The sequence below is a fragment of the Balearica regulorum genome, chromosome 15 (genome assembly GCF_011004875.1).
Source record: "Balearica regulorum gibbericeps isolate bBalReg1 chromosome 15, bBalReg1.pri, whole genome shotgun sequence".
Classification (NCBI taxonomy): Eukaryota; Metazoa; Chordata; class Aves; order Gruiformes; family Gruidae; genus Balearica; species Balearica regulorum.
Genome location: NC_046198.1, coordinates 13,325,313 through 13,346,620, shown reverse-complemented (window position 1 = coordinate 13,346,620; position 21,308 = coordinate 13,325,313). Strand labels below are relative to the sequence as shown.

At 52.3% G+C, this 21,308-nt stretch overlaps 1 protein-coding gene across 2 annotated transcripts in view; it reads left to right on the top strand.

Moving 5' to 3' along the window:
- ELFN1 (extracellular leucine rich repeat and fibronectin type III domain containing 1) overlaps positions 1-8,414 on the top strand; it is a 51,753-nt gene extending 43,339 nt beyond the window's left edge. For both annotated transcript variants that reach the window (XM_010308217.2, XM_075767462.1), the window contains one exon: positions 4,793-8,414. In XM_010308217.2, coding sequence (XP_010306519.1) covers positions 5,227-7,617 — 2,391 coding nt within the window. In that variant the 5' untranslated portion in view covers positions 4,793-5,226 and the 3' untranslated portion in view covers positions 7,618-8,414. The remainder of the gene's footprint in view (positions 1-4,792) is intronic.
- Positions 8,415-21,308: the final 12,894 nt, after the last annotated feature.

The following is a 21,308-nucleotide window of genomic DNA, read 5'->3' as shown; positions in this document are numbered from 1 at the left end:
CCAGCTTTGCCTTTTCCTTTCCACCTCCCTTGCTGCAGGTTTTCTGCAAGGACGAGGTTGCTGCTGCTCATCCAGTACAGGCTGCAGCCTCGTGGACATCACAAAATCACTGTTGTCCCTCTTTGCTGCTGCGTTGTTGATGGGGACCAGGGCTGGAGAAGCAGAGACAGGTAGGAGGGGAGAGCCTCACGGGTTGGGGCTGAGGGTCAGCAGGGTGAAGCATGGATCCAGGCTTCAGCAGGGATACTGGAGATCAGAGGCAATGCATAGGAGCAGCAGGGAGTGAGGGAGTTGTTGCCCCTTTGCTAGCCTCTGTAAGCCACACAAGCCTGACATCTCCGCTAGACAAAGCATGTTGCCATATGAAAGCAGAAGGAAAGGGAAATACAGCAGTGTTTGCAGTGCGATGGGAATTCTGCAGGTACCATGGCCTCCCCGTGGACATGGACTGTTGTGATCATCCGCATGGTGCCAATGTTCAAAGTGTCTCTGGTTTAAATTCATTATTTCAAATCATTGCTATTGCCATTTCACATCACCTTCATTCCTCTCTTTTGCTACTTTCTCAATCCATGAAGGAGAACCCCAAATCTCCAATTTCCCGGTTGTTTTTCACATTAGAGTTGTAGGTGGTTTGTTCCCAGGTTTTCCCAGGCAGCTCTGTGGAGGGTCAGAGGACTGGGAAAAGTGGTGTGCAATGGGGTTACCAGGAGAATAACACCAGGACAGCTGGGCAAAGACAAATCAGTCAGGAGGGTTAAAACACTAGCTTTTCTTACTGATCTTTATCCAGTCTGTGGGGAAGAGGCAGGGGTTGGGGGGTGTCTCTCCTCTGCTCTCCAGAGCCATGTCCCAGCTGCAGGAGGTCAGGGACAGCAAAGATGACTCAGCCGACCGGCTGCTCTATTTCTAACCTTCAACAATCAAGCCCGAGATTTCAGAAGCAGAAGTGAACAGAAAAGGGAGATTAGAGGGGAGGTAAAAGGTAGAAAAGGGAAGAAGAAGAAGAAACCTCCCAGATTTCTGTTAATCTGCTGTTACAGGGAGATGAGTCGGGAGCTGCATTCCAGTGCTCCCATCCTGCCTTGTGGGATGCTCGGCGCTTGGCTGATGCCGCAGCGCACACACGCAGGCGCACACTCCCACGCACACTCGCGTTGGTGTGATGCTGGGAAGGAGGCTTTCGGAAGCCAACGAGATGAACAATTATCCCCTCCGTGCAAAGCAACAAGACCCACTACTCCACTCCCCAGTCATGTCCTGGCAATCTAATAAAAAGGGAGATTAGCCCCTCTTTCCTCTCTTACATCTCCTTAATGCTGTCATTTTATTCACACTTTGCAAAGCAAATAAACCAGCAAATTGCTTGCTTTAATGAGCTGAAATTAAACTCAGGCTGCTGATAAAATGCCTTTTCTCCTTTCTGTTGTTGGGAAGGACTTGTCTGATAGGCAACGTACAGGAAAGAAGAGGAAACACACAGCAGGAGCCTTATTGAACGTGCTTGAGTCATTTACCATTGCTCTTCTTCACCCCCAACACCTCCAGTTAGATGAGGGAGGCACATGGGTGATGAGAAAGCTATAGGGGCTCAGCCTGGGAAGGTCCATGGAGGGTCTGTCTCTGCTCTTTGCTCCATTAATGGTCCTGCTCCATTAGCTAATGCCCTCTGACACAGGCTGCAGCCCACAGCCTCTACGGGGAGGAGTGACAAGAAACCTTCCTCTGCAAGAAAAAGGCTGGCTTGGCTCTGCAGAGCAATCCGAAACACAGGCTTGCCCAGAGAGGATGATTGGGTCAAAATGGGAGTTAGATAAGACAGAATAAATGCTTGCTAAAGATGCATCACTCCCTGCTGCCGGTGCTGTCTCAATTCAGCAGGGCCTCCCCTGCCTGCGGGACGTCCCCGTAATGCACAAGCCCATGGAGGAGGACAGGGAGATGCTTGCACCAAGGACAAGTACTGCAGGGCAGCAGGCAAGGAAAGCACTCTCTGTGCCATCCCAAAGGGACAACAGGGGCAACCCATTGCTGATGGCTCTGCAGGCCAGGACAACCCTTCTCCCACAGCCTTAGGGGCGATGCGCACCCCCACAGGAGGCAGTCTGAGGAGCTGGAGACCAGGCTGGTCCCTGTGGCAGAGGAGAGTGGGCACATCTAGAGCCCAGCTTGCAGCTGGAGGGAAAGAAAGTTTCCACCTGCAGCACAACACATCTGCTGGGTTTTTCATCCCAACAAGAGGAGCTCAGGGCACTTTCCTTCAATCTCCCACAGCCCTGTGAAGTGCTATCATTATCTCACAGTACCTGAGAGGAGACTAGAGCACAGAGAGGTTAATTGAGTGCCCAGTGCTGGGAGGGATGTAGCAACAGACATCTCTCAGCCTGGCACTGCAGCTCCTGCCTCCCCGTCAGCTGGGGAGGTGGTAAGGAGGGGCACTCACCTGCGACACCCTAGGGACCACAGTCCCTCTTCCCTTCCTCATTGGCTCCAAGGTCTTGGCTATGCCAAAACAGGCTGCCAGGTCCTGGCAAAGCATCCCAGGGAAGGAACAGCATGCCCTTGCAAATGTACAACTGTTCCCCAAAATGGGGTTACTTGCAGTATCAGTATCACTTTGCCTCAGCTGGAATAGCAATGGAAAAACATGCTAAAGTCCTGGTTTCTACCCCCAGGAAGAAGGAGACCTGAGATTCAGCTGCCTTGCCCTCAGCATCCCTTCCTCCCAAGCCCCATTTCCAGTAAACTTTTGAAAATCTGGTTCTGTTGAGCTTTCTGCCAAAGGTAGCTGGGATAGGAGAGCACTGGGGAGGCAGAAGGAGACCTGCAAGTACCCAGGCAGGGCCCCACAGAAGCATCACCTCAGGGCCAGTACATCTCACCCACACACGACTGCACAACCACCACAGACAGTACAGTCTGCAAGACGGGTGTACCACACACCCTGACCTCTGTGGGGCACAGGGTGTCTGGCTGTTGTTTTCCCCTACAGTCTCACCTCTCCTAACTACTGGTAGGGCATCTGCTGGAGGACAAAGTGGCCGAAGAATTTTATGTTCAAGGAGCTGGTGCAAGAGCAGATCTTGTTACTCATGTAATGGAAACCCAACTGTGCCACCAGGGAATAGACTCATTGTTCACAATCCAGAAAGAACAAATAAACTGTTTTACTGCTTATTATTACTGGACTCTTTGCCGAGGTAAAACTGTGAATGATTAACAGGGATCTCTGCAGTGAAACATTGTCTGCTTCATTGCCTGGTATCATGGGTGGAAAAGAACCTGGTTTCTTCAGGACAAGGGCAAGGGTATGGCATCTGCTTCTAAACACCCTATGACAATCAGCCTCGTGATTTTTAGGCATGCAGCACCCAGCATGGTCCCTTCACTGCCTGGGCACTGGGAAATAGTTTGAAACCAATTTCTGGATTTATACTATTTTGCAGATCAATGAAAGACGGTTTTGATGGAAGATGTGTCCCTGTCTCCTTCATGGATGTCCAAGAAACCTCCAGTTCCTACCAGTTGTGTTTTCAAGGAGTGCTGGTGGTGTCTTCCCTGACAAGGGAGACAACCAGAGCTCCTGTTCTCAATGAAAGTCCCAAGAAGGCTTTTTCTAGATAGGCCATGATGTTTTCTCGCCATTTGTGGGCAACTCCATCTGCCACAACACCTCACTGTCTCTGACCTACCAGGCTGGAGAGCTGTTTGGCAGTAGAGATGTCCACAGATTATATTGTCAACATCTTGTAGAAAAGCATGACCCAGGAGATGCTGATGCTCATGCAATTCCCTCCTCTCCACTTTTTCCTTCCTGTTTCCCTAAGAAATTACAAGAGGAAGTAGAAGTGCTACCCATGAATGTTTGTGTTTAGTCAAAAATGCAGGAAAAAATAATGGAAAATGTGAGCCAGGAATGAGAGGTTTTTTGTGGGAAGTGAGGCTGCTGGCAGCCCCATAGGTTTGTGTCTAGTGAAGACTCTTCCTGGTCTTCAAAGAGCTGTTTCTGGCTGGGGAGGGAAGGTCTTTCCCGTCTTCTGCAAATACTCGTTATGCCACTGAGTGGTTGAGGGTCCTCCTCATATCTGCATCATTTCACCTGGGAGGGAGGGAGAGATCTTGGAGACAGGCAGCAAGCCCCAACCACAGACAAGGACATCAGATGGTGGACAATCACACTAGTGTGTTTTGTAGTCAAACAGTGCCCTGAAACTACTGCTCAGATTTCCAGAAACAGGGTAGATGCCTGATGCTGGGCTTTGTCCCAGATGCCATGCAGCAATGCAGTCAGAGAGACATGGTGTCCTCAATCAGCGTCCCCTTCTGTGGGCACCGCTGCTGCGCACACCAGCACACGAGACAGTTAGGATTCCCCTCAGCAAAATGCTGCAGCATCAAATCTACATCAGAGCGAGTTGTCTAGACTTCATCTGCTCTCAGTGGAGAGGAACAGACACTTCTGGGGCATCACTCCTCTCCTTGTAAGGTAGACACCTAAATAGGTCAGACAAACAGTGCCCTGGATGTGAGTTGGTCTCTCCCTTGCCTATAACATGACACTGGACAACGCACTCAAAGGATGATGACTTCCATGGTCAGTGACCACCTTCCTTAGTGCTGCCAAACGCCTCTGGCAGCAGCGTGCAAATACACCAAAAGCTCCTTGAAAGGCGGTAGCCAGAGTTAGAAGGCAAGTGCCTAACATTAAGAGGGTAGTTGGACACATCTCCAACACCTCTAAACGCTGTCTTTCCTTTGTGTTTAGTTTGTGCTTGCGTTTTGTTTTGTGCAGGTGAGCCAAAGGACCAAGCGAGAACAGCCGGACCCACAGAGGCACATGGAGATGGGGACCAGTGTCACGATGGGCAGCAAAAAGAAATCGAGGAGATGTACTATAAAAAGTGAGAGGAAGGCTTGTCTCTAAGCCAGAGGGACTCCTCCACATCAGCACCTAACTTCATGACTCCCTCCCCGAGATGCCAGAGACCTGGTGATGTGGGACCAGCCTCAGCCACCCAGGCCTTGATAGTAGCCCCTGGCCGGTGGCTGCCGAGTACTGTGGGCACTGAGGTCCGCTTTCTCCTCGGACCTTTCCCCCCCGTCTCCAAGCCATGAGGAGAAGGGAGAGGCGAGCAAAGCTGCCGAAGAAGCACTAGCCCACGTCTTCCCGGCCCCTGTCCCCACTTCCGGCAGACCAGGAACCCCTTCTCCGCGCCGCCCTTCCAGATGGCAGGTCGCCGGTGGGCCGCGACGTCAGCCCTCTGCGTGTGTGTGGCAGCCGTCTCTCTCCTGCACGCCGGCGGGGTGCGGGCAGACTGCTGGCTCATCGAGGGGGACAAGGGCTTCGTCTGGTTGGCCATCTGCAGCCAAAACCAGCCCCCCTATGAGTCCATCCCCCAGCAAATCAACAGCACCATTGTGGACTTGCGGCTGAACGACAACAAGATCAAGAGCGTGCAGTACGCCTCACTCAGCCGCTTCGGCAACCTGACATACCTCAACCTGACGAAGAACGAGATCTCCTACATCGAGGACGGTGCCTTTTCAGGACAGTTCAACCTCCAGGTGCTGCAGCTGGGTTACAACCGACTGAGGAACCTCACCGAGGGCATCCTCCGGGGCCTGGGGAAGCTGGAGTACCTCTATCTCCAGGCCAACCTCATCGAGTCCGTCACCCCCAATGCCTTCTGGGAGTGCCCCAACATAGTGAACATTGACCTGTCCATGAACAGGATCCAGAGACTCGACAGCAACACTTTTCGGGGCCTAAACAAGCTCTCTGTCTGTGAACTCTACAGTAACCCTTTCTACTGCTCCTGTGAGCTCCTCGGCTTCCTGCAATGGCTGGAGGCTTTCACCAACATGACACGCACGTATGACCGGATGCAGTGCGACTCCCCACCCGACTACACAGGCTACTACTTGTTAGGCCAAGGCCGGACTGGCTACCGCAATGCTCTGAGCATGCTCTCTTCCCTTTGCACCGGTGGCTCCTACACTGTGATCCCTCGTTTTATCCCTCCCAGGTACCAGGTGACCACGGCGCCCTCTGAAAGCCCCTGCTCCGAGGAGGACTGCTCCTCTGGCGATGGCACGACACCACAGTTCTCCCTCTTCACACCCATCGGCGAGACGGAGGTGCGCCCCAACATCCAGGTGAAGCACCTTAACCACAACTCGGCCGTCCTCACCGTGCAGATCCCCTACCCCTTCAGCAAGATGTACATCCTTTCCCAGTTTGAAAATGGCTTCTCCTCCATGATCACCAAGCTCAGGAAGAAGGAGGAGAACATCACCGTGAGCAACCTAGTAGCACAAAGAGATTACACCTACTGTGTAGTCTCCGTCCACCAATACTCCAAGTACAACCACACCTGCGTCACCATCACACCCACTAGACCTAACCGCAAGGAGCCAGTGCCCACCCCTTCCACTGCCACTCATTATATCATGACAATCCTGGGCTGTCTCTTTGGCATGGTGATTGTCCTGGGCGTTGTGTATTACTGTCTCCGGAAGAGGCGCCAGCAGGAGGAGAAGCACAAAAAGGCTGCCGGCAGCATGAAGAAGACCATCATCGAGCTGAAATATGGGCCAGAAATGGAGACCACCAGCATCACCCAGCTGTCCCAGGGACAGATGCTGGGTGGGGAGACAGTGACCCGCATTCCCTATCTGCCTTCTGCTGGCGAGGTCGAGCAGTACAAGCTGATTGACAGCAGTGAAACCCCTAAGGCCACCAAGGGCAACTACATGGAGGTGAGGACAGGCGAGCAGCCAGAGAGGCGAGACTGCGAGCTGTCCCTGCCACCGGACACCCAGAGCTCTGTGGCCGAGATCTCCACCATTGCCAAGGAGGTGGACAAGGTGAACCAGATCATCAACAACTGCATCGATGCCTTGAAATCTGAGTCCACCTCCTTCCAAGGGGTGAAATCTGGGGCAGTCTCCACAGTGGAGCCTCAGCTGGTGCTCTTATCAGAGCAGATCCCCAGCAAGCATGGATTCCTCTCCCCTGTCTACAAGGAAAGCTACAACCACCCTCTCCAGCGGCACCACAGTATGGAGGCAGCCCCCAAACGCTCCAGCACCTCTTCCAGCGGCTCCATACGGAGCCCTAGGTCCTACCGCTCCGAGGGATCGGGCCACAAATCAGAAGCCAAATACATCGAGAAGACGTCCCCCACCACCGATACCATCCTCACTGTGACACCGGCCGCAGCCATCCTGCGGGCAGAGGCGGAGAAGATCCGTCAGTACAGCGAACACCGGCACTCGTACCCCGGCTCGCACCAAGGGGAGCAGCACGACAGCATGGCGGGGCGAAAGCCCTCCATCCTGGAGCCTCTGACCCGTCCTCGCCCCAGAGACCTGGCCTATTCCCAGCTCTCGCCTCAATATCACAACCTGAGCTACACCTCCAGCCCAGAGTACACCTGCAAACCATCGCACAGCATCTGGGAGCGCTTCAAACTCAACCGCAAGCGGCACAAAGACGAGGAGGAGTATATGGCAGCCGGCCATGCTCTACGCAAAAAGGTCCAGTTTGCCAAAGACGAGGATCTTCACGACATCTTAGACTACTGGAAGGGCGTCTCCGCCCAGCAAAAGTCCTGAGTCCTCACACAACTCGTGACTTAACACACTAACTGGACCAAAAGAAATCCGCAGCAGCTATTTTTATTCAGACTGTCTTTGAAACAAAATAAAATTTAAAAAAAAAATCAATAAAAATAAAAGAGAGAACAAATTATGGAAATCTATAAATATTCTATATAATATATAAAGCGAGATATTAAAATGTCCTCACATTGGTGAGACACACACCAAATTTGAACACAAACTTTACAAAACAAACAAACTGTGGAGTGACAAAATGTTTTCTTTCATTTTGATTTTTTAAAAAAAAATTAAGAAAAAAAAGAAAAAAATTGAATATAAAAAGAAAATGAAAGAGCGGGCAGAGAGCTGAGGTCTGGCGTTTCCCAGTATTGCATTGCATGAGTCCCTATTCCGTGATTTTGTGGATTCTTTGTGAACAGTTTGTGTTCTTCCTTCCTTCCCTTCCAAAATCAACAGCAACAAAAACAGCAACAAAAAAACCAAAAAGAGACCAGAAGGAGATCCATCCTTTGGGCTGTTTTTGCAAACGGAGTCTTCCAGTTTAGACTTTTACCCGGTTGAAGGCCCGTTCACATTTTCACTCACTGAGAGGTTTTACCACACATTGCATTGTAAACCGCAGTCGTTAATTGTACAGAGAAAATTTCTATATTTGCAATGTTTGCTGTATAATGAGAAAGAGAGAGGAGAGAAAAAAAAAAACCAATACTACATCTACTAAAAAAATATATATCTATATCTATATTCACCTGTTTGTACCAGGTTTTAATCATGGATTTTAGAGAAAGAGATGGAGTTTGGTTTGAAAGACTTTTTTGTTGGTTAGTTGGTGGGTGGGTGCTTGAATGATGGGATATTTTTTGGAGGGGGAGGGAGTGTTTGAGTTTCTAAGTGTTTGGTTTTGATTTCTCTCAACAATTGTCAGTGGCCAAGTTCTCATCACTTCCAAGTATATTGAGAAAAAAGGCACGTATCCAGAAAAACAGAATCGCCCACCTTATTCCAGGTGGGAGGCCATCACCACCAGGAACAGGGAAGGGGATGAGAAGTGAGGGGCACTTGATTGAGCAGATAGCACCAAGCAATGGGATTTCTCCAGCAAATTAAAAGGTACCCCCCCTAAACAGATATATCTGGGGAGCTGTGGCCCTTGGGGCCAGTCAATGAGAGGTGGATTATCCCTTTACCTTGCAAGACAGGGAGCCAGTGATGGGTTAGATCAGAAACCCTCTTGCGGCTCTCCAGAGGAGGACATCATTGAGGGTTGATTTTGCTGAGGGAGAAGACACTAAGCATTTACAGCTTGCCCATACTGAGAGCTATTACAGTAGGCACAGGTGCTGGCCCAGGGATCCCGCCCCTCACTCCTGGGACTTCCACCCCCCTATGTCCTGCAGGTCCCCCCCGCAAATAACCCTAAATGCAGCTGCAGCCTCGGGCAGCGAGTGCAGCACCTCCTGCCTGCAGCCCTTGGCGCTGCCCGTGGGCCAGTTTGGCTCCCATTTTCCATGAGTGGCTTTGGAGATGGACACCTTGGGGAGACACCGAGCAACCCTTGGGACTCCAGGACTGGAAGGGAAGGAGATGGCTTTGTGTCCATGTCTGGTGTCCACCCAAGCAGCCACAGACCCCTCAACCATTGCTGTCCAATGCACGTCCAAGACTCAATGGCTTTTTACTCCATCTCTAAAATACTCACAGATGATGCCATACTCATGGGGTGAGGAGGAGCAGGAGGGAGGCATTGAGGCTGTGAAGGCAATCCCAGGCCATGCTGGAGGCTGAAGGACACAATTTTGCCCTGATTAGTTCCAGCTGAGTCACAAGGCTCCATGTCTCACTAGGACCACACTAGGGTTGGGGAGCTGCTCTGCTCCCCCATTGAGTGCGTGGGAGCCCAGCAAGACAGCGCAGTGTTGTGATGATCTCCCCAGATGTGGTCCTTTGGGATTCTGCTGCTTCCCAGAGGCTTTTCCTTGCATCCTGCTCACAAGTCTCTTTGGATGGATGTCCTTAGTCCTGACGGATGAGCACTAGGACCCAGGAGAAAACCATAGCCCATCCTGTTATTTCAATATTTCAAAGTGATTTTGACAGGTATTCTTGCAAAAGGTTATGTTTGTTCAGAAAGGAGCTAAGCCAGGAAGACATGGAGCAGGCTGGGAAGTGCACGAGTTCATTCCCCATGGTTATTTGTGTAGAAAACAAACCATTAGCAGAGTTTCATAATAAAAGGCAGGCAATTTCCCCAGGAATATATTCACTCTACCTGAGCAAAGGCACATTTCTCCGCCTCCTCCAGGTGCCCCCAGATCCTGCCCGCAGAGTGCAGCTTCCCAGGGCTGTGTCTTGCTCAGCAGTCAGCAGGACCTGGAAAGGGGAGCTGAGATCACCCCTTTCTTGTCCCATGATACCATGGCAGGTCCCTCCCCAAATCTCAGCTAGTTAGCACCTAGACCAAAGCAAACCCTTTAGCCAAAGCCACCTTCCCTTGCAAACTCTGAGTTTCCTGGAGAAACAGGAGTTGGTCAACAAGGATGGATGGGGGAAATGGTGGTGGGATCTCCTGGCACTGTTTCATGGTCTCAGGGGATAACTCAGCAAGAGGCTGGGATCCTCAAAGGTGGTGGCAGTTCATGAGTTACTTTGGGCTCAGATGCTCCAGCAATGGCAGTCACTGATAGACACTGAAAACCCTTCCTCAATCACTCCCCTCATTGAGACCAGTTCCCACACTAGTTTGGAAATGACACCATGACCATCTCCATGGCTGCCAAGAGTGATGGCATGACCAGCAGCGTGTAATGCCTTGCTGTGGAGGCAGCAACACGTCAGCAGCGAGTTCGTCTCTTTACCTGGGGCGAATAATTTTGCTCCTCTCTGCCTCTGTTTCCTCCTCTGCAAAACACTTCCTTGTGGTGTTGAGGGCGTAGGCTGGCTGGGGAGGCTCGATTAATTAATTGCCTGTCTGTGAAGCCCGTTTAGCTCCTAGAATAAAAGCCGCTATAGAAATGCAAACTTGTTAGTGGCATAAAACAGCAGGGGCAGATGAAATCAAAGCCTGATTCTGTTTTCTCACCAGGATTTCACTGGTCATAAACCAACAGAGACCGACAGGAAATGTGATACAGCAGCGCTGGCCTTTCTAAATTAAACACTCCCCAGATGTAAACTCTCTGCAATTGGAGAAAACGAGGGTTAGAAAAGGTCTAGGCCCCTCCAGCTCCAAGGTATCTCCAAGGGAGGTACCTACACATGCAGCACCCTGTACCCCATAGTTGGTGGGGCCTCACTATGGGTCTCAGAGAGCTCCAGGTGGCTCCTTGGGTGATGAAGAAATGGCCGTGCTGCTGAGCACCTTCCAGCCTCCTTGCCCTCCCTCCAAGATAGGATGCAGTCCTGGCAGCTGTGGTCCACGTCCCTTGGCATGAGATGCCACAAGATGAGCTGAGGAAAAAGCCAGGCAAGAAAAGGGAGGAAGTCCCACCATCCCCAAAGCCACCACATCATACATCGACCTCCTGGGGTGCCTCTGCACAGGGTCTGGTGACCTCTGTCCACAGCATCCTCCATCTTCCCAAGGCAGCTGCTTTACAGACCCCTCTGAGGGCGGAGGGAGAATTTCACCATCTGCAACCTGTTGGGTGTTTTTCTTTTGTCTCCTGCTCAACCACCAAAGCTCTCAAGCTGCTTCTGCAAAAAGAAATGATACTTTGTCCAGCCAGGCTGCTCCTCTTGCCCCAGAACCAGAAGGGAGGGGGCATGGGAAAAACATGTCCAAGTGAGGAGGAGGGGAAGCCAGGGGAAAGGTTTCGCCTTCATTTTGCCCCACCTCAAGGGGCAGTGGGGAGCCAGCACAGAAAGCCACCGCCAGTGCCGAGGACCTGGAGGTTCCCATATCACCCTCCTGCAGCAGCCTGGGCTCTGCCACTGGAGAACGTGAACAAAGGAAGGGAAAAGAAAGGGAGAGGGAGGAAAAGCGGGGAGAAGCGTGTGGTGCAGAGGCAGGGGAAGGGAGAGGTGGTGGGAGCAGCTGGGCCCAGCACAGGACAGGCGGCAGCCCCAGGAGAGGCCAGTGAAGGCACCAAGCAAAGCTGTTTGGAGAGAGAGATTTTTGGTTGGTTGGTTGGGTTTTTTTTTTTGTTTTGTTTTGTTTTGTTTTTTTGAGAAAGAGCAGTTGTTTCCCTGCAGCAATGAAACAGAGAAAAAGAGTAGAGGGACCCATCGCTGCTTCTGCCCTGTGCCGCTCTGAGAAATGTCCTCACTGGCTGAGGTTGGAGGGAGCCGTGCCTGCTCCCGGGAAACGCTCCTGGAGGGCTTTGAAGGCAGCTGCCCACGGGCTCCTCACCATTGTCAGCTCTCCAGGAGGGCCCCGATGAGCCCCAAGGGAACGAGCACTCCTGTGCCACAGGGTCCCCAAGCTGCCAGGCTCAGGGTGTGTGCTGGGTGAGGCAGGGGATGCAGACCCAAACCCACCTTGAAGAGCACAGCTCAGACCTTCCTCTGTCACAAGCACCAGCCGTGGTGTTGAAGGGACACCAACGGCCGATGTGCAACAGGACGATGCCCTCCAGCATGGATTTCAGGTTCCCATCACCACTGCCCAGCCCCTGCTCCCCCAAAACTCTTTGGGTGCTTGTGTGCCCCTGCCCCTGCTCTCTGCTCCCTGCTGCTGGGCTGTCACCGGCAGCCCTTGAACCCCCCCACTTTATTGCTCCCTCCCAGCCCTGCTCCTGTGAGCCTGCCCACTACCTATAGCTGCTATATGGAATCCATCTCCTGGAGTGCTCCGCTGTTCCCTGCAGGACAACGATAGCCCCAGGGCCATATTTAAGTGCATTCTGCTGATGCCCTTTCTGTGTCCACAAAACCACTGTCGTTTACACCACCGGTCTTCAAGGGCAAAATCAAGGCAGCACTAAAAATCCCCCCTCTGATCCCAACCCCAACATCTCAGCAAAGTCAGCTTCTTGTTGGAGTGTCAATCCAAGCTCACGTTACCCACAGCTCAATCCTTGCGCTGGTCCAGAGTCAGCAAAGAACGCTGCCACGTGTTGCACAGTCTGTGTGACATCTAGAGCTTGGATATTATTTAAAAGCCTGTAAATTAGGAGAGAAGCACCTCTCCATACAGTCATTTGCCATTTAAGCCCAGAGTTCCTTAGAGCACCCACCTGCCTTGGTGCGCACACCAGTTGCATCCATGTGTTTCAAAACATGGCCCATGGGAAGTGCAATGTCCACAGATAGAAATGTGGGACAACAAAGGGCAGCAGTGGTGGCAGGCACTGCCTGGCCAGATTCCTCCCCGAGGCAGCAGAGCACTTGAGAAGGGATGTGGCAGCCCTGGAGCTGGTGGCTGCCTGCTTCTCCACAGCTGGTGCATGTTGGAGGTGTCACACTTGCCCCCAGTCCCGGCATCTGCGTGTCCTGCTGGCTTCAGCTGAGTCTGCCATGAAAGCAGGTGCAGATCCCATGGGAGGACATCTGTGAGGATGCATGGGGGCCCCAAGGCAAGAAAGTGCTCCCTGTTCACCACCCAGACCATGACAGCAGCCAGACGGTACTGGCTCTGCTCAAATCAAGCCAGTGGCCTGCGGTGCTTGCTGGGCAGTGGGACCTTTCCTTGAGCTGCAAGTGCCACTGGAGCCGTTTCTCCTCCAGCCCCATTGCTGCTTGTGGGTCAGCCATCCATCCACACCCCGGTGATGCCCAGGGCCACTGGAGAGCCAGTGGCAGAGCAGGGCCCTGGGCAGAAGCTCCAGCAGCCCAGGCAGCTCCTGCACCTGCACGCTCCCTCACTCCCAGTGACCCCAGGTAACCACCCTCCAAATGCCCCCTCTGCCCTGCTTCTAGATCAGCCCTTCCCTGAATTGAGGCTGGGTCTCGGTGAACCAAGAGCTCCGTTGCCTGCGACTCCCAAACTCATCACCGTGGTGAATGTGGCTCTGCAGAAATCAGGAGCCGCAACACTCCCCCCCCCCCCCCGCCCCATCATGCGCTTGCTGCAGCCTGGCTGCCGGTCGTGCTCCGGAGCAATAAATCACCTCGTTTGCAGGAGAAGGGGGTTAGCAAGGGTGGGGGACAGTGTGGTGGCGGTGGCACAATCATACAAATCTTTTGGGCAAGGAGGGGGTCTGGGAGAGACCTCAGGCTGCGGGGGGGGGGGGGGGGGGGGCGTGTGTGTGCTGCAGCGCTGCTGGACCGGACCCAAAAGCAGCGGATCAATGAGGGTGATTGAAGCCAGCACACGCTGCGTTGGGCTATTTTTAGCGCAGCCAGCAGAGCAGGAATTTGGGAGCCCAAGTCAGAATTTATTTGCATCTGTGAGGGCTCATCAGGGGGAGGATCAACAACACGTTGCCTGGGCTCAGCAGCTCCCTCCCTGCCTGTTTTGGGACCAGCTCACCTTGGCTTCAGCTTCTCTTTGGTGCTTCAGAGGATGAAGACGTTATTTGGGAAAAGCCCCGATCCTGCCTTAAATGCGTAGGGGGTGTGAACAGGTCTTGTCCTGTAGCAGCATGGCTGCAATGCTGTCTGGCTCCATGGAGCAGTGCCAGGCACGTGTGGACCCTGGAGGTGCCCCAGCCTTGTTCTCCAGCTCCTCCCTTCCCATGTACTCACTGCAGGCTTTCCATCATGGGGCCTTAATTTGGTTTTCCTGGGTACGTGTCTGGAAATGAAGTTGTTCTTTAAAGAGAGATGTATAGCACATTTCCGTTCCTTCATCTCCAAGCCACTGCTGCCAGCCGATGCCCCAAGGCACTGAAGGCAGTGAAGCTGCTGGTGGGCATGGTTGGTGGTGCTGGAGAAGCCAACTCAACAGCTATTCCTTGGCTTGCAGCAGTGACTTTGGCTTCACTTGAATTTACTTACACACCACTTTTTCACATCTTCTTTGTGTCATATCCTCTGTTTTACCCCTCTCAGCCAGCTCCACCAGAGGGGTGGCAGAGGTTATCCAAACCTGGAGAGTTTTGATCATTCCCACCTTCCCCCCTCCCCCGGTACTTAATGAAGGGAAACCATCTGATCCGGAGTGAAGCCAGTTTTCTGGATCAGTTTCCTCTGTGCAAGGGATGAGAAGACACAGAAGTATCAGGCAAGGGGATTGTCATCACATGGGGAGTAGCCAAGCAGGATGCTGGTTTTTAGTCTAGTTTTGCTGCCCTTTCTTGTGGTCCACATTGGATGTGAATGCGCCTGTTTCCCTCCCTCTGAAACTTCTCTGTCCCTGCAGAGTAACCAAAAGCCTGCCAAGCCTCTGAGCTTGCATGTGTGTGCCTTTTCACTAATTCAGTGGAACGCTAATGACACGGGGTGCGCTGTTGTTTCTGTATGTGCCGATCGCTTCTCACATCCCACCAACATCTGTTTTTTCACACTCAGCTCAGCTGTCTGGAAATAGCCATTTGCTGCTCACCTTTACTTGCCTTGCCTTTAAAGAGCTCATTAATGACTCCATCCTTGCTTTCTTTGGGACTAAAAGATTTCCATTTCTGTCTTTTATCAGCTTTCTCATGGTTTATATCCTCTCCTCTCTTCACCGTGCAATGCCCTTTTCTAATGAGCTCTCTCCTGGTCCATCTTCTCCATTAGGCTACACAAGTGCTGTCCCCTGCGTTGTCTTGCTCATCTCCTGGGCTCTCTTCTGCGTCTACCCTATTCTTTAGTGTTTCCAGCTGTGAAAGGAAGCAATCAGCCCCACATACAACATCCAAGCTTTCCTCCCACCCCACTCACCTTCCTTGCAGCTCCCCAGCCCTCCAGTCTGGCTCATCCCACCACAGTGTCCAGCCTTGACAGCCTCCTCCATCCTCACACGAGCCCCTGGCCATCTTGCCCTGATCTGCAGGGGTGTGATGGGATGCCTCAAAGTTTGTGTGTGGTGCCTGCAGCTTGTCTCTGCTGGGAGCCTCGTAAATCTTTTTCCTCCCTCTCAGCATCACTGTTACACAGCAGAGCTCTCCTTGGGCATCTCTTGCCCTGCAATCAAGAGCTACCCAGCCCATCCGAGCAGCAGGAGGCCTCTCTGGGTACTGCAAAAGCTCATCTGTGGTCTCATAAGTAAACACTGGCACTCTTCACACGATGCAGCTAAATTAATTAATCTCATTCTACCACGTTTGTAGCCAAGACACAAAGGTTCCCATTCCCTGCAGTTGAGGTTTAAAGCCTGTTTCTCCCAAACGTGTCCTCCTACCCCACCTGGGATTTGTGTTGCAGTAAGATTTGAGGAGCAGGAGCAGAGCAGTTGTTGGGAGTTGCTCCAAGGGGCTGGCAGAGCCAGGAACCCCCGGCCAAGTGGCCACAGAGTACACGGGCACGAACCGTCCACCACTGTCCATCCAAAGCATCCCTGGTGTGTTCTGCTCAGTTTAGGCTGACAAAGAGCTTTGTGTGCACAAAAGCTCTTGTGTTTTGGGTTTTTTTCCCAGCCAGCTCAGGTGTTGCAATAAGAGATATTACCTCTCCATACAAACCTTATCTCTATTACATACTTAGATCATTCTGGCTGTAACAACACTACCACCCACTACAGAGTTCACACACATACGTCTCTGCCTGGGAAATCCCGGGCAGAAACGTGGAGCCCTATGCATGAGAAATCCTTCAAGTGCTGACAGCTGACAAGCCCCTGAGCTGCTCCACAGCCTCCTCCAGCCTTGCAGGGTGATCACGGCTCCTAAGAGACAGTCAAATGCAGACTCCAGGGCTCAGGGTAAGACATGCACCAGGAGGCTGGCAGCAGAAGCTGGGGAGAGCAGGTGGCCACCCCAAACCTATTTCCATGGTGGAGCTCGCAGCCGGGAAGGAGGGTGAGCTGGGACGTGGGCTGGTTTCTGATCTCCACCCATCTTGCAGTTCCATCGTGGAGACCAGACAGGTCCCAGCACAGCTGTCAGGAGAGTGGGGAAGCAGAGCTGGCGGTGCTGGAGCAGAGCTGGGAGCTGCCCCTCACCACCAGAGATGGTCAAACCCTTTCTGATACAGTTGGGAGGCTCCTCTGGCTGAGGGGACAGAGAAGTCCCTGCCCCAGGCTGGTTTTGGAGAACAGCACACATAGAAGAGCTCATCTGCGGCTGTGAAGGACTCAGCCACCGATCGCTGCTCCAGAACTGTCAGGAGAAGGGGTGGATTCACCCACCAGGTGTGAAGTCTGAGCCAGTCCCATCCTTCTGCCAAGCCACAGACGTAAGCAGCTGGACATTTCCAGGTGAGACAAGGTAGTTTGGCTGGCACCAGGTACAAAGCCCTCCTTTGGATAGCTGATCTTTCACCCTTTCCCAAAGAAGAAGAAACCAAAACAGCACAAGGCATCATAGGAAGATGCCAGCAGGTGGGAGGAGATGGCTTATCCAGGGAGCTAATTTAGCTGGAAGGAAAGGGAAAGGTTGCAAGATGTTCCCCTATTAAGAAAGAAAAATAAATATGCAAGAGCAAGGAGCCAGAGGTTACAGTGCCTATGGGGAAGTGGTGCCGATGCACTTGATTTTAAGAAGCCAAAGCAGAGCTGGGGCAGATGCTGGACCCAGAATGAAGGCTGTTTCAGCCCAGGATTGAGCGGCAAAGGTTAGGAGAAAGCTTGCAGAGACCTGGAAACCACAGAGGTGAATGAATTGTAAGCGGCACTGCATTTAATCTGAGCAGAATGCATGAAACCAGATAATGTAATTGAAAGGGTTATTTAAACCGAATATTCAGAGGGAAAAATAAAGCATTGCAGGGAAAATAATAATACTTAGCACTTGTAATGTGCTTAGCATCTTCAAAAACTGGTCAGCCATTAACTGATTGCTCCTCTGCTAAGTCCAAAGGCTAATAAAAAGGGACGGTTCATTTAGTTATTTCACAGCTGAGCTTCTCAATAAAGCATGAGGAAGAGATCGCTGCTGTCCAACAGGCTGGTAAATAAACAGTTGGAAGTAGGAAAATACAACGTCTCAGCACTTGGTCACAGCTTCTTGCTCAGCTCCTACCTTCCTTCCTCGCCTCGAGCTTGTCCTGACCGGACCCGTGACAGGGAGATCACCTGGAGGTCTGGCTGGGAAGCATGCCACAGATGGGTCCAGGTCTCCAACAGTTCCAAAACTTGGTGTCTCCTGCCCAGGAACTGCTCCCATGCCAGCATCGACTTGAGCGTGGATGGGGTGTCCACAGGGCAGGAGCATGGGCGCTTGTCCGCAGGTGGATGGGGTGGGTTATTCGGGCTCAGAGAGACCCCAGCTGCTCAGCCCTATTGCCTTGGCAAGCGTGGAGGCTGGAGGGAACAAAGCAGCCTTTTGAACAGCAATAAAGATGGAGGTATTTTATGTTTGTTTTACTTAAAAAATAAACAGTTCCTTTTGTGTTTGATGAGCAAGCGATTTTGTAAACACTGCAGAGAAAACATGACACAGTTGCACCTCGGTGGTTTCCAGCCTGTTTTCTTGGCAGGAGCAGCAGAGGAATAGATAAGCGCCCGAGCGGCTGCCCCCCCTTCTGCCCCCCCAAGTTGTATGGGGGTGGCCAAGGGTCTGGGGGCTGCTCCTGGTCCGGCCCGAAAGGAAACAGCCGGGAAGAGGAAACTCTCATCATGATGGAGCCATTCAGCCTGACACATGTCCAGCCCCAACACGGGTGAGCAATGAACCCATCAAACACTGGGTACGGCCCGAGGAGTCACGCTGTGCCCCAGGTGCAGAGTCACTCACTCAAAACCAGCAGCGGCTGTGGCCGGCGCACGCTGCCCGAATCAGCCTCCCCTGAGCTGCCAGCATTGCCCATCACACAGCCCTGGGGCTGAAAAACCCTTTTTTCGTGTTGCTGCTGGTGGGGACCAATGCAGAGTGCATTTCTGTCTAACCCAAAACAACCATCATGGGCTTATAGTGCTTGGCAAAGCATCTGTCAGTGTGTTCCCTGCACGTGCCCCCACCTGCCACCGTATGTCCTATGCCACCCACTGCATGATGGTTTTTGGCCTTATCAGCTTGGATACCCACTAAAACACTGACCTCATCACTTCACAGAAAGGGGACTGCACAGATGCTCATCTGCCCCCATAGAGGTGCCCTATTTTTGGTGCAGTGATGGTCCAGACCCCGCTTTGCCAGGGCACAGGTGTCTCAGAGACCCTGGTCTGGGTGTCCCAGCCCTGTGATGGAGGGATGTCTCCATGGGGCTACACAGCTGGGTCCCACCAGCCATCCCTGGATCGTGCAAGGTCTCCAGCTCACCCACGAGCTGCTGGGGCAGCAGCAGGGGAGGGCAATGGTTCACCCAAGACCTGCCAACCCCAGCAGCAGCAAAGAACTCCTAGAAGATGCTGGGGGAGCTATTTTCCCACCTCACTGTTTGGGGATCCAAGAGGGATCCTGCTGCTTTATAGAAGAGCTGCACAAGTATTCATCTCTGAAAGCATTTGCTGGGCTAAAATACACCCCCCGCCCCCAGAGCAGACCAGAGCCCAGGGCTGAACTCGGCTTTTCTGGGACATGTCCAGCAGCAGCAGTGCCATCATTTAAAGCCTTTGGTGGAGACAGGGGTTGAGGGATCGTACATTCCTCTGGCTTTTTGCCCCAGGCACTGCCTCCTGCTCTGTCAGCTGTGCTTGTGGCTGACAAAGCCATAGGGCTTTGTGTTTTCTTCAGGTTTTTCTTCTTAAATGAAATGTTCCCCATCTCTGCTGCAAGCACAGCCCTACGGACCCTGAGCTGGGAGGACGAGTCAGGTGGGAGCAGGAGGAGGTGAGCAGGGGACTCCTTAAACCAGTGTTACCACCAAGCTCCTCTCCCCCGAGGCAGGTTTTTGCTTGACTGAGGTGTATTGGGTCAGGACCTTGATGATTTACAGTGCAGGATGTGTCCTGTCCTCGTCATCATCTGGGGACCTGGGGAAGAGGCTGAGCGCAGAGACAGCAGCAGCCTTGCCAGGTTGCTAACACGGGTTTCTGACCGGAGGAAATTTGGGATGCAGCATGCTAAGGATGCCATGCTAACTTCTGCTAACCGCTCACGTACAGCCGGGAAGCAGATATATGGACTGTGCACGACAGTGCCGATTTTCCTCTGCCTGTTTTTGGCATAACGAAGCCCAATGGGTGTGTAAAAACAAAGCAAGCATCTCTCTCGCTGGACCTCATGCATCATTTATAGCCAGCTTTTCCATGGCACAAGAAACATTTACATATGCCAGCATTAATTCTGAACGCCACTTCAAAGCCATCTCTGTCTAATGAACCCCGTGCGCTGTGCACAGCAAATTCCACGCAAAAAAATAATTAGCAACACACACCACCAAAGCATTACAAGGAGAATGCAGCACACCACCTGCTGAAGCAAAATGAATGCCTGATTTACTTATTTTTTTCCCACTTTTTAGCAACATTCAGGTGCTGACTCAAAGCTGTGCTCTGTTCTTGGCTTTGTAGGGCTCTGGGAAGTGTCATGTTCCCGCTCTGCCTTCCAGGCTAGGGGTATGGTTGATTTGGGGAGGGGGTTATGTTCTGCTTAGATCACAACTGGACAGAGCTGTGCAAGACCCTGATGATTTCTCCGTGCCGGGGTGCTAGCTGGGATTTAGGGTGCAGGCAGCTTCCCCTGAAGTTGCACGAGTCCCAGGCTTTTGGGATGCTGTCACCTCCTGAGCAGAGCCTCAGACTGATGGCTGGGAGCAGGGCAGCACACACCGAGCCTCACCCCGGTCTGATGTTTCTGTGGAGCCTTTAACCCCTGACTAGCATCAGCCTCACTGAGAAAAAAAGAAATTGGAGGTGAGCTCAGGAGACGAAGGTTTTGGTGCCCCTACCAGCCATGGGTGCTCCCACCCTGTGCCGGCCACAGGCAGCCCTGCTGTGAACAGCTCGGGGAACTGAGCTGACTCTGTCAAAATTATTTCTTAAAACGGTGTTAGAGCTGCACAGCCTGGCTCACGCCGCGAGGAGCAGCACGTGTTGCTCAAGGCCTGATGCGGTGGCACTGCCGCGGGAGACCCAGGTCACAAACCACCGTGGTGGGGGGACAGAGGCCAAAGCCGGGAGATGGCTGTGGGCACAGGGGGACTGACTGTGCCGCGGTGGTGCTGGGATCCAGGATTGCCCCAGGTCCTGTCCTCCTCGAGTGGGAGGAAGATGCTGTGCAGGGCGCTGCTCTCAGCCCTGTGCTGCGTTGCCCATGTGTCTCTCCAGTGTCAAGCCATGGTGTTCACACTGTCAGTCTCTGCCTCGCTGGGATGCAAGGGGTTAAACTGTTCTTCCTATGCAAATTAGGCTTAATTAATCCTTTTCATCAGTTGCAAATATACCTTCTGAACCCTATTAAAAACATGAATATGCAAATTCAGACCTTTTTTAATACTCATTTTCAAGGACTTGGAGTCAGGCTTGATTATTCGATTCCCGTTAACAGCCTGTAAAACCTGGTGCAAAATTTAATTTCCATTTTAAGTTACCAAAAAAAATATGAATCTGTTGGTAATTAAGCTAATTACAGTGTTACACTAAAGAGGAGACAAACAAGGAGGACAAGATCATTCATTACATTTAACACCGGTTACAGGACCTGGGGACTGTGCAAAGCCAGAGTTAACTGTAAAGCCAGGAAACAGCAGTGATGGAGACGGTGTGCATGTGGGGAAGCTGCAGCTTTTGGGTGGCCTGGTGCCTTCCTCACCTTGGGAACATCTCTGCTTCAGCACCATGAGCT